The 11,446-nt window shown below is 41.6% G+C and overlaps 2 protein-coding genes across 2 annotated transcripts; one reads left to right on the plus strand and one right to left on the minus strand.

The window, feature by feature from the left end:
* Positions 1–3,122: 3,122 nt before the first annotated feature.
* LOC148077578 (uncharacterized) lies at positions 3,123–4,525 on the minus strand. The gene is made up of 5 exons (XM_087793402.1): positions 4,319–4,525; positions 3,998–4,091; positions 3,769–3,928; positions 3,424–3,576; positions 3,123–3,363 (listed from the first exon to the last, which is right to left on the minus strand). The coding sequence occupies exons 1-5, from the start codon at positions 4,441–4,443 to the stop codon at positions 3,203–3,205; spliced, it is 693 nt and encodes a 230-aa protein (XP_087649528.1). The 5' UTR covers positions 4,444–4,525; the 3' UTR covers positions 3,123–3,202.
* A 76-nt stretch (positions 4,526–4,601) lies between these two features.
* Positions 4,602–10,955, plus strand: wdr24 (WD repeat domain 24). The gene is made up of 12 exons (XM_087794251.1): positions 4,602–4,645; positions 5,554–5,626; positions 5,882–5,967; positions 6,041–6,525; positions 6,637–6,814; positions 7,107–7,779; positions 7,905–8,017; positions 8,075–8,190; positions 8,890–8,994; positions 9,064–9,401; positions 10,156–10,340; positions 10,425–10,955. The coding sequence occupies exons 4-12, from the start codon at positions 6,045–6,047 to the stop codon at positions 10,591–10,593; spliced, it is 2,358 nt and encodes a 785-aa protein (XP_087650377.1). The 5' UTR covers positions 4,602–4,645; positions 5,554–5,626; positions 5,882–5,967; positions 6,041–6,044; the 3' UTR covers positions 10,594–10,955.
* Positions 10,956–11,446: the final 491 nt, after the last annotated feature.

Raw genomic sequence — 11,446 nt, forward strand, 5'->3', positions numbered from 1 at the left:
GGCGGCGCTGAAAATGGAGACGTTCTGGTGATGAATCGCTTCAATTACCCGTCATGGCTGTTCTGCTGACTATAATAATTTAGAGGCAACGGCGGCTGTTCTTCCTGAGCTCATCAGATGGTCACCGCCGCGACAACATCCCAGAAGCGCCCGACTCTTGAGTGTGTGTGTGTGTTTTGTGCCACTCTTGGTGTGTGACGGATGATGCGCAGACATCGCCCGCAAACAGGATATCTTCCTTTAATAAGTGGATCCGACAAACTGCATGATTTTAATTTAGTCGCTGTCGGCGTGAAGCATATTTATGTTCCGATTCAGAGTCAGCTGTCGCCGGGGAATGACGTGCGGCCCATCAATAAAAAGATCCATCACTGGAGGTGACTTGTTAATGGGATCCCGTCCTTCTTTGCTCAGAACCGGTCATTAATGTGACTCAAGGATGTGTCGACTCTTGATGCGAGAAACATGATTTTTCTGTCCTCATGCAACTGTCTCCATGCGTTATTTTGAAGTAGCAACATGATCTTTTTTCATGTGTGGAGACATGTTCTCTTCCCTGTGCCAATCTAACGTGCTGTAAAAGCCTGATGCCTTGTTATCGCAGCGCGGGTGACGGTTCAGAGACGGAGCTCTCCACATGGGGAGGGAAAAACTAAAAAAAAAGTAGCTGCTCTTCTTTGCTGCATGCCAACATGTCGGCCTTTCCACGAACTCACCGTAGTTAGAAGAGCCACATTTTATAAAGCGATGTCGACAACAGTAGCCACTGGAAACTCACACAACTACACAAGCGGCCTGATTTACTGGGATATCACTAATGGAGCCATGTTAGATTTGTTTCTTTATGGTTTAACTCGTTGTTTTGTTTTCACTAACTGGTGATGGATGGATGAGGTTTCATGAAACAGTGTCATCATGTTCAAAAGCCACTAGGTGGCACTCTCTGCTCTATATTCTTTTCTGTAAACCACTAACTCAGGCATCTCTAGATTCCTATCCTGGGGGCCATTTATTGCGATAAAGTATATAAAAAGTATGTAAAATACATGTCAATGTTTGCATTGAAATTCAACTTTATTAACGTCACACAAGCTTTCATATGACAGGATCCTGAGTCAAATAAAAACACCACAAAGTGTTATAATAAATTAAATTGAATTGTATGTTCTCCCCGTGTTGCGTGGGTTTACTCCGGGTACTCCGGTTTCCTCCCACAGTCTAAAAGCAAACAGAGGTTGATGGAGGACTTTAGGAAATTCTCCGTAGGTATGAGTTTGTGTGAATGGTTGTCTGTCTTTGTGTGCCCTGCGAAAGACTGGCATCCTGTCCAGGGTGTCCCCTGCCTCTCGCCCCATGATACTGGGATAGGCTCCAGTCCCCCCGCGACCCCAGTAAGGGATAAAGCGGTAGAATGAATGAAAATCAATGAATGTTTTTACTGATAATGTTCTTGATTAGTAGTTGCTTTTATTTTGAAATTCTAAACTTTTGGAATGTTGTCACCATTGAAACTTGGCCCCAGCTCTCTTTCTGTTCTGTAAATGTGTCCCATCTCGAAAGGAAGTGGACTTACCTGCAGCAATGATATGAAACCTTCTTTTACATTTTTAAACTGGGATCTGATACGATACTGTTTCATGAAACAACAAACCCACCACTAGCGCTGACATATCAAATTGACAAATGCTGTGAGTAAACTGATGTTGTTGGTTTGTGTCATTGAGACTTCAAAAGTCTGTAACCTTGAGTTGTTCTGAGTCTAAAGTGGGATGAGGATCAATAGAGGATTTTTTTCTCAAGTGCAGAAACAATCAGTGACCTTGAGTTAAGGGTTGATGGCCAACAATCGTGTCAAAACAATACGTTACTGAAGGTATTTGTCCAGGATTCTTACTCGTGTTCCATTAGTAAATCAGGCCTTTTGTGTTTTTCTCAAACAAACAAAAAAAAGTTCTGACGTTAAACTAACGCCAAATATTCGTGGTAACCAGAGGAGTTGGTCGACGGTGAAAAGGTTTCAATTCAGGGCACAGACACGACAACAGATGGAACACAAATGCAGCTGCACTGAGGACATGTCGTGTAAAACATGAATGATTCAGGATTGTTTCTCTGCGCTTAACACATAAAAACACAGAGAAAGCCTCTCTCGTGTTGGTGCAAATATCTGCCGAGTCATCGCCGCGCTCCACTGGTTTTAGGTGTCTGAGCTGCCCGGATCAAACGGTGCCAAACTCCCAAACCTCGACCTCTTAAAACTCCAGGTTTAGAAAAAAAAAGATAAAGAAGTTATTTTTCTTCTGGTCGTGAGGGAAAAATTAATGGAATACAAAATGTTACTTTTGGATAATTTCTATCAAAGTCATTCATGAATAATTTCACAAGGTATTGTACTTTTTAGATGTTGAAAACAGAACCATTTTATATTGTACATATACAGTATATGACTATATTTTATTTTGTACTGGTCATTGTATTTTACTTTTGATTTGGAAACAATATAAATAAAGAATATTGTGCCAACGCTCTGGTCTCAATAGTCTATTTCACTCTAGTGGTAATAAGGATTAATTACAACGCATTGCAAATATGGTAAGTATACGGTTACCGTGACAACCTAGGAAGTGTTTTTCATATATGTTATATGAGCCTAAACTAAATTCACTGTGAATGTGTGTCAGGAGAATTGCTCGTTCATTCAAGTATCGGTTTCATCAGAATGTTGGATGGTTGAATTTAAAATGTTGAAACAATGACATTTTTATTGAAATTTAGTTATTTAGCCATTGTATTATTTTGAATTCAATAACTTTTGTATTGAAATGTATTTATTTTTAACTATATTTGAATATTTTCTAAAGGAAATGCTTTTAGACATTGTATGATTTTCTAATACAAATAATCAAAAAATAAATGTTCTAAATTCAATTTTTATTTTACGATCAGTCAGTTGATCAGGCGTGTCTTGTGATTGGCTGAAAGTTTCAAAATCAGAAATGTTCAATATTCTGATTCTGATATACTTACATTCTCATACCGTACATAAAATGTATGAAAGTAAAAACAAAGTGGTTAAACTTGAATTATGTGTTCAATCATTTTAATAGAGTACATTTATTTACAGTGTAAATCGTGCTTGAGTTCATTCAGTTCTAAAAAACACTAACATTAAATAGCATTTGCTGTGAAAACGATAGGATTTCTATTTGGCCTTAAGCCTCTTTGCTGGTCTCTGAGCAGCGTCCGCACCCTCCTTCGTCACGTCCACCTCCATGAGACCTGGATGCTGCAGCTTCATGCCGATGGTCCACGCCCACAAACACAGCTCCACTCTGTGGGGGGTCCAGTCCTGCTCGGGGTCCACTGAGGACAAGAATCCACTCATTAGCACCACTTCTGAAAATACAGAGAGAGAGATCTCACCTTTGTTTAGCCTTTCTGTCCGCTTCAGAATCTGGTCCAGATACAGGCTGTAGTGCTTGGCCGTGTACTGGATGGGCTTCAATCCCGGAACACTCTCCATGGCTTCATCAGACATGAATGCAGCCGCGTCTGGAGCCCCGGCCGCCAGCACAGCTGGAACACAACGGAACGTCCGTGCAGCATTTAACCACTGAGCCCGGTCAGCAACATTATTCCTCGCACGTGGAGCGAAAGACGGGGCCCGCCTTGGCGAGGATCAGTGAGGCGTTTGATCACTCCTTAAGCCCGTATCACTCTTCTGCACGCCGGATGGATAAAAAAGTGTTTAGAGCACTTTGAGCTAACCTGATGCCGTGGCGGGGCCAACTCCCTTCAGAGAGCTGAGCTCAGTAATGGCTGCCAGCACGTCAGGCAGCAGGAGGAAGGCCTTTCTGGAACATTTCTCTACAGTGTCCTCACAGTTGGACGCCACGAGCTGCTGCAGTCGAGGCCTGAACTTCCCTCTCTGCAGACAAAAGATACACGCCCTCCTCAGATGAACAAGTGTGTGTCACTAACATCCCCGACAACCTACTGTCAGCTTCCAGTCCATCAGCTTCACCATCTCTGAGTGCGTGACGTGTTTATCGTCTCGTGACAGAAGCACCGACGAGAGTTCCTCCTGGTACCTGGTCAACAAATACACACATTTTTGGAATTAATGTGGTTTTTTTTTTAAGATGCTGGGTTTATTTAATGAATTAAAAGTGTGATGCAGCTGGTAATAATCGCCTTAAATACACTTTTGAATCATATTTTACAACTTGTTTTTTTAACAATAAAATTAGCTTCATTTTTGGTGACTTTAAAGGTGTTATATAGATAATAACTAGAAGCACAGTTGAGCTAGCATTACCACTTCTCCAAGCTAAGCAGCTTTCCAGGTTTCTTGGCTGAACTCTTCACTTTGACAACACTCCAGTACTGAGCCAACACTTCCCGCCATGTCGCGGGATCCTCGCAGGTAAAGAGAGCAGACATTGCAGCTTAAACACAGACTTAAAAGAAAAAAATAAAGCCAGGTTGTGATTTTAATAAATGACTCAACAACACTATTTAGTTTGTTGTCACTCGAGGATGTTCCTCAGACGCTGCTTCCGACTGAACCGCGCGCGTGTTGCGAGTCTCGCGAGAAGACGCAAGGCTGCTACTACTTCCGGTTCCACGAGCTATGAAGTTTAAGGTTAGGCGACTTATCTCTTTCCTTCAAAGTGTAAAATTGACGTAAATATTCAACGAGTGCATTCAGTCAACAACTATCCAAACGTCCTAGATGTTTTGAAGCACAGATGTCGTTTAGTGAACGCGGTAGCATGTGCAGCCAAACTAGCTTATTAGCGTTAGCTTCCCAGCTTTGTTTACAGTTTTTGCCAGTTGTCAACATGAGATCGATCAAATAATTTGAAGAAACGACAGACTCACGGTAGTGTTGTTTCCTCCCTGAACACACGAATGTGGATAAACAAACAGTTGGAAAAAAAAGGATATAACTAAAACGAAAACTATGCCAAAGGTGCACAACTTGGATATATCTGTCTCGTTATTTATGTATTTAACCTGCGACCGGCCCTATTATAGGTTTATACTAATAACTAGTTTAATAACATTTATGGGACAACAAACGCAGTGATATTTTCTTTGAGGTATGACTATTGTCAAATACTAGTTAAGTTAACATTGCATTTGAGCTTCTTAACATTATATGACTACAACTTTTAATAAATGTAACTTATAATAAATCTCTCAGGCTTAATGTATTAAGGTAATATCAAAAGCTGAACTAAATAACTTGAAAGAAGAAATGAATGTTGTACTAAAATATAACATTGTACATCCTGGTATGTGGTTTAAGGTTTTAGGAGCTCAGGGTTCGTGACACTTACTAGTTAATAATTTATCTACTTCTAGCTATTCAATTGTCAAGTTTTGAAATGTACTTGCTCTGATTTATCTTCATTTAGATCACTCACAAAAGAATAAAACCACAGCTGATCATTTTTGTTCATTAAGAACTATATACCTTTTTTTTCTTTAGATATTAATGCTTGATATATGTCTTGCTTAAAAGTTTGTGGCTTTTTTGTCTATAAGGTTTTCTCTAGTGGACGACCATGACGTGAAGATATTCTGGCTTCACACCCTGATCAGGACTCGTCTACAAAAAGTAAATATTCATACTGTTTTACTTGGAAATAGTTGGAACGTAAAGTTCTTCAGGAAATTTTCATTTTTTATTAAATTGTATTAAACTTTTTTAAATAGTTAAAACAGTGCCCACACATGGTGTTTAGTCTTAAGTGTATTTTAATATTAATATTATATTATTTGACAAGGCCGAATACCATTGTTGTTTATCTTAGACCCTCAAAATAAACAAAGATAACTGTGAAGTTGTTAACTGTTTATTGTCCCCTTACAGTGATGTACTCAGATCTTGTGAGGGGTAAAGCTCCCTTTCCAATCATCAATCTCAGCTGACCTTAGAAAGGGTCTTCTAAATTGAAGGTAAAAAAAAAGGTTCTGGCATGTCTTGCTTGTCAGAGTCCTTTTCATAATAATATAAGTTCTTCCACAAAAGGAACATGGAGAAGATGGCGAGGGTCACCACAGCTCTAAGCAACAGCACCATCAGTGGCAAGACGATGTTCTGCCACTTGGATGCTCCTGCCAACGCCATCAGCGTGTGCCGAGACGCCACGCAGGTGGTGGTGGCTGGTCGCAACATCTTCAAGATCTACGCCCTGGAGGAAGAGCAGTTTGTGGAGAAACTCAACCTGCGCGTCGGCCGCAAACCCTCTCTGAACTTCAGCTGCGCCGATGTCATGTGGCACCAGATGGAAGAGAACTTGCTGGCCACTGCTGCCACTAACGGCGCGGTGGTCACCTGGGACCTGGAGAAACCCTCTCGGAACAAGCAGGACCAGTTGTTTACAGAACACAAGCGAACTGTGAACAAGGTGTGTTTTCATCCAACGGAGGTTTACATGCTGCTCAGCGGCTCACAGGACGGTTTCATGAAGTGTTTTGACTTACGGAAGAAGGAGTCCGTCAGCACATTCTCAGGTAAATAATCCTTGGATTTTTCGATGCCTTTTTTGATCCTGTACCCTCAGACTTCTGCTGCAGCTGTTATTATCAATATTTCAATTAACCCTTTCGTGTCGTTGCTCACAGGGCAGTCTGAAAGTGTGAGGGACGTCCAGTTCAGCATGAAGGATTACCACACATTCGCCGCTTCTTTTGAGAACGGCAACGTCCAGCTGTGGGACATCAGACGACCCGACCGCTATGAGAGAATGTTCACGGCCCACACCGGCCCTGTGTTCTGCTGCGACTGGCACCCCGATGACCGGTAAATCCCTTTCTTTGACCTGTTGCTGAGATGAACAAATCGTTCTGAGCCTGTGCTGCATTTCTTATGTGGATTCATTGATGCTTCATCTACAGCAATATTTTTTTTTATCTACCAAGGTCAGAACTATAAAGGCAAAGTCAGAAAGTTGAACTGTGGAAATATCTAATCTGTTATATTCTTTATAAGAACAGTCATAAAAGGTTGACAGTTGTCCTTGTTTATTCAACCTTATCTGTTTTTTTTAATAATTATTCAACGAAGTAATGGTCATTGATGTTGGATGTTTTAGGGGCTGGCTGGCCACAGGAGGGAGGGACAAGATGGTGAAGGTCTGGGACATGACCACAAACCGAGCCAAGGAAATCTACTGCGTCCAAACCATCGCCTCAGTGGCACGAGTCAAGTGGCGCCCAGAGAGGAAGTTCCATCTGGCCACGTGCTCCATGATGGTGGATCACAACATCTACGTGTGGGACGTCCGCCGACCCTTTATTCCCTTTGCGACCTTTGAAGAACACAAAGATGTGACCACTGGAATTGTCTGGCGTCACCAGCACAACCCACAGTACCTCCTCTCCGGCTCCAAAGACAGCACGCTCTACCAGCACATGTTCAAGGACGCCTCCCGCCCTGTGGACAAAGCTAACCCCGAGGGTCTGTGCTTCGGCCTGTTCGGCGACCTGGCCTTCGCGGCCAAAGAGAGCCTGATCAGCAGCGAGGCCAACAGGAAGCCGTACCCCGCTGGTGACCGCCGCTACCCAATCTTTTTCTTCAAGAAGCCAGACCCGACGGAACAGTTTGCGCAAGTGTCCAGCGCTCTCAGTGTCTTTGAGACGGACCTGGACAGCAGCCGCATGGACTGGTTTGTGCAGACGGCCCAACTGTATCTCCTCAGCGGAAAACCGTTTGGCGAACTCTGTGATCACAATGCCAAAGTGGCGTGCGAGCTCAAGCGACCACAGGTCAGTCCAATTAAAAAAAAAAAAAAAAAAAATTATTAAAACTTCATACCTAGTGTGAGCTCATGCATATACATGTCTAGATATATTGTTTATAGTCTCAGTAGCATTTGTGTCTTTACCCAAAGGTCTCTACTACATGGACCATGCTGAGAATCATGTTCTCAGACCCGGCAAACCTCAACACACCAGCTACCAACCACAACCTCAATAAACTTGGCACCTTACCGCTGATGAACAGGTGAGACGTTTGATCTCTGAACGTGAACAAGTCGTCGTCACACTCCAGCACTGTCAGTTTCAGCATGAAGGAGATGAGCACAGAGAGTCGACTGGAGCGAGGGAAGGTGGACGTAAGACAGGACATCCTCCACCTGGAGCCTGGAAACTCTCACATCAACAACAATAATGAAGGTGAGTCTTGTCTTCTGCTTATACTCTATAAAATCTCACTGTATTTATTAGAACAATGTTTCCAACATCATAGAAACTCATTTCCTTTCTATTCAGTCATTGAATTGAATAACTATAGAAGCTTGTTTTTATCTATTGGCAGATGAATGGCAATACAATACATATCACCATATATTGAAATACTGTAGAAACAAGGATATATTTGTAGTATTAGAGTACTTGACTCTGGAGTTGCAGAACTTACAGACCACCTGACTCTTGAGGAAGTTTTAACTGCTTTCATTTGTTCTGAAACCAAAATAAGTCCAAACATCAGCTTTAAAAACTGCTGGAGTCACTGTATCCTCTCATCCTTATGTCATCAGAGATCTTGCAGTATTTTACTGTTCCTTTAGCCATGAAGGATGTATTTACTGCTGCCATCTAGTGGCCGGAAGTTCAACTGCAATACAAAGATGAACAAATGCAATCTTTATGTGTATGTTATATCTAAATAAAAATAGAATTGTATTGTTTTAGTACACTTTATTCGAATATTTACCTTTAAAAAAGATATGATAAAAAAATATATAATTTAAAACCAAAAGAAAATAAAAATCGATATTGTTAGTTTTGAATATTGATACAGTTTTGAGGTAAGGTATTGTATAAGGTAACAAGTACACAAGAGAGAATCTCACTAGGTGAAATGTTGTCCAGAAAACGAAGAGACGGAGGGAAGCGACGGCCAAACTGAATACATGTTCGGAGACGCTGAGATGGACGACGACGACCTTTATTCAGTGGAACACGACAATCAAACGGGTGAGGTTCATCTACAGCATATTCTGCAGTGGAGGTGAAAACATAGCTGATGGATAACTTTGGCCACAGAGGAGCAGGAGTACACTCTGCCTCAGGAAGCCTTCCAGCTCCGTCACGAGATCATGGACCATCCTTCTGCACCCGAGCACCTTCAGCAGGACAAAGCCGACTCGCCGCACGCCAGCAGCAACGAGGCGGAGGTCATGTGTCTGACGCCCATCGAGTCTTTCTCCCTCATCTCCATCTCTCAGCCGCTCTTCAGCCCTCACTTACCCGCCAGCTTCTTCTGCCCCATCGTCAAAGAGATGCTGAGCTACTACGCAGAGCAGGGCGACGTGCAGATGGCAGTGTCTGTGCTGATCGTTCTCGGAGACCGAATCCGAAAAGAGATCGATGACCTCACTCAGGTGTGTTGAAGCTTTTTAAAGATCAATAGTTGACTCTTTCTCTCTCGCTCTCTCTCTCCTCTGAATAATAATTTAAACATTAAGCTCTGTTGCACCGCTTTAGTTTTTGCATGAGTCTGGACATTAACAACAAATCTTTTTATTCATTTATGGGCAAGAATATAATGATAATGCAGCCCCAATGTGAACATGAGCCTCACGTTTTACATGCCTACAGTAGAACCTGTTCAACTGTTCAATCAAAATGATATATATGCATAAAAATTAAAACAATTATGTTATACTTACAGGTGAAAAGAGAAATGAAATAATATTTCACATAAAAATTTATATTATTAATATGATAACATTTGAGTAAAAGTAAATCAACCAGTTAACTCATCTACTCAAGTTTAAATTAAAAGGTATTTGCAGTTAAAGTAACAATTACTTTTATAATGTCGTGTGTTGATGGGATCTAATGCTTAACAAGTATTAATGTTAAAGTAAATGTTTTTTATTTTAATGTCACTAAATTAATCCTGTATAAAACACATGCCATTTATTTGAAGAGGTAATATTTCTCTATTCTGTTTTTGTGGCCTTACTCTGTTTGGATTGTTATTTACGATTGTTATTATTTTGTAAAGCATCTGCTTCTATGAAAAAAAAGTTCCAGTAAGATTTTATTTCTACTGCCTTTTTTAATCCGAGACAGTACGTTTAAAAAAAGTTGAACCTAAAACTCCGTCAGCAATGTGTGTTTTGGTTCCAGGAGCACTGGTACATGTCCTACATCGACTTGCTGCAGCGTTTCGAGCTCTGGAACGTCTCCAACGAGGTCATCAAGTTGAGCACGTGCAGCGCCATCACCTGTCTGAACCAGACCTCCACCACGCTGCACATCAACTGCAGCAACTGCAAGAGACCCATGAGCAACAAGGGCTGGATCTGTGACCGGTGTGTTTTAAATCCTTTCAGTTACACAGGTATTTTTTAAAGCTAAAGTTGTCACACTAATTGTGTTTATCCTTGTTTCCTCAGGTGTCACCAGTGTGCGAGCGTGTGTGCGGTGTGTCACCACGTGGTGAAGGGGCTGTTTGTGTGGTGTCAGGGCTGCAGCCACGGTGGGCACCTGGAGCACATGATGGACTGGCTGAAGGGCAACACCCACTGTCCTGCTGGCTGTGGTCACCTGTGTGAGTACACATGAAGACACAAGCCGGCACCGTCCACTCCGACTTGCGCACCGAGTTGTGAATTTACAGTCACCATGGAAATGGACTGTGTGTGTGTCATGTGACACAGAGGATCATGTTGTCCCTCCTGTACCGGCTCCAGAGTTGCCTTCAATAGAGTTCTCTTCTTGAATCTGCTACATTTCACAGTTTCTTAAAATCCTTGGGAACATCTGGAAGGACTTGATGAACAATGAACCGTTTCCATCCAGCTGTACATTATTAATCTGACTACGTGTTAAATAATTATCTTTATATTTGAGACCTCATAACTCTCGTCCACTAAAGTCAAAGTTTATTTTTAAACTATTTTTATCAAATTAAAAAGTTGTTTTTTTGTTTGGTGAATGTACATTTGACTGACTCTCACTACTTGTGCCAAATGTTTCAGTAGGAATGGGGATTATGAATATCAAGGGTTTTGATCATAGTGTACAGTTGGTTCATTTATGGACGTGGGTTTGTGTTGACCGGACATCTGCTGCCACCTAGTGGTTCAGTCGCAGATGCTCGTGGGACGTTGCTCGCATCGATCGACGGGACAAATACGTGTTTTGATGGAAGGAAATGTCCATCGTCGTTCAAATCGACCTCATCAATGTTCTTTAATAGTTTTCTGCGTTAAATCACCTCCCTGCGAAATAGCTTATTTCAGTGTCCTTGTCAAAAACCCTTCTTTATTTCCCTTTTTAATTTAAGTTTGAAAACAAAATTAAATTAACGAATATACTGTATATGGACCAGGATAGCTCATTTATTTGACAATTTCTTCAATATAAATGTTTTGGTAAGACCAGGTTTGTGATGTAAAAACTTGTGTCGCAAACA

The sequence above is a fragment of the Callionymus lyra genome, chromosome 6 (genome assembly GCF_982586985.1).
Source record: "Callionymus lyra chromosome 6, fCalLyr1.hap1.1, whole genome shotgun sequence".
Lineage (NCBI taxonomy): Eukaryota > Metazoa > Chordata > Actinopteri > Syngnathiformes > Callionymidae > Callionymus > Callionymus lyra.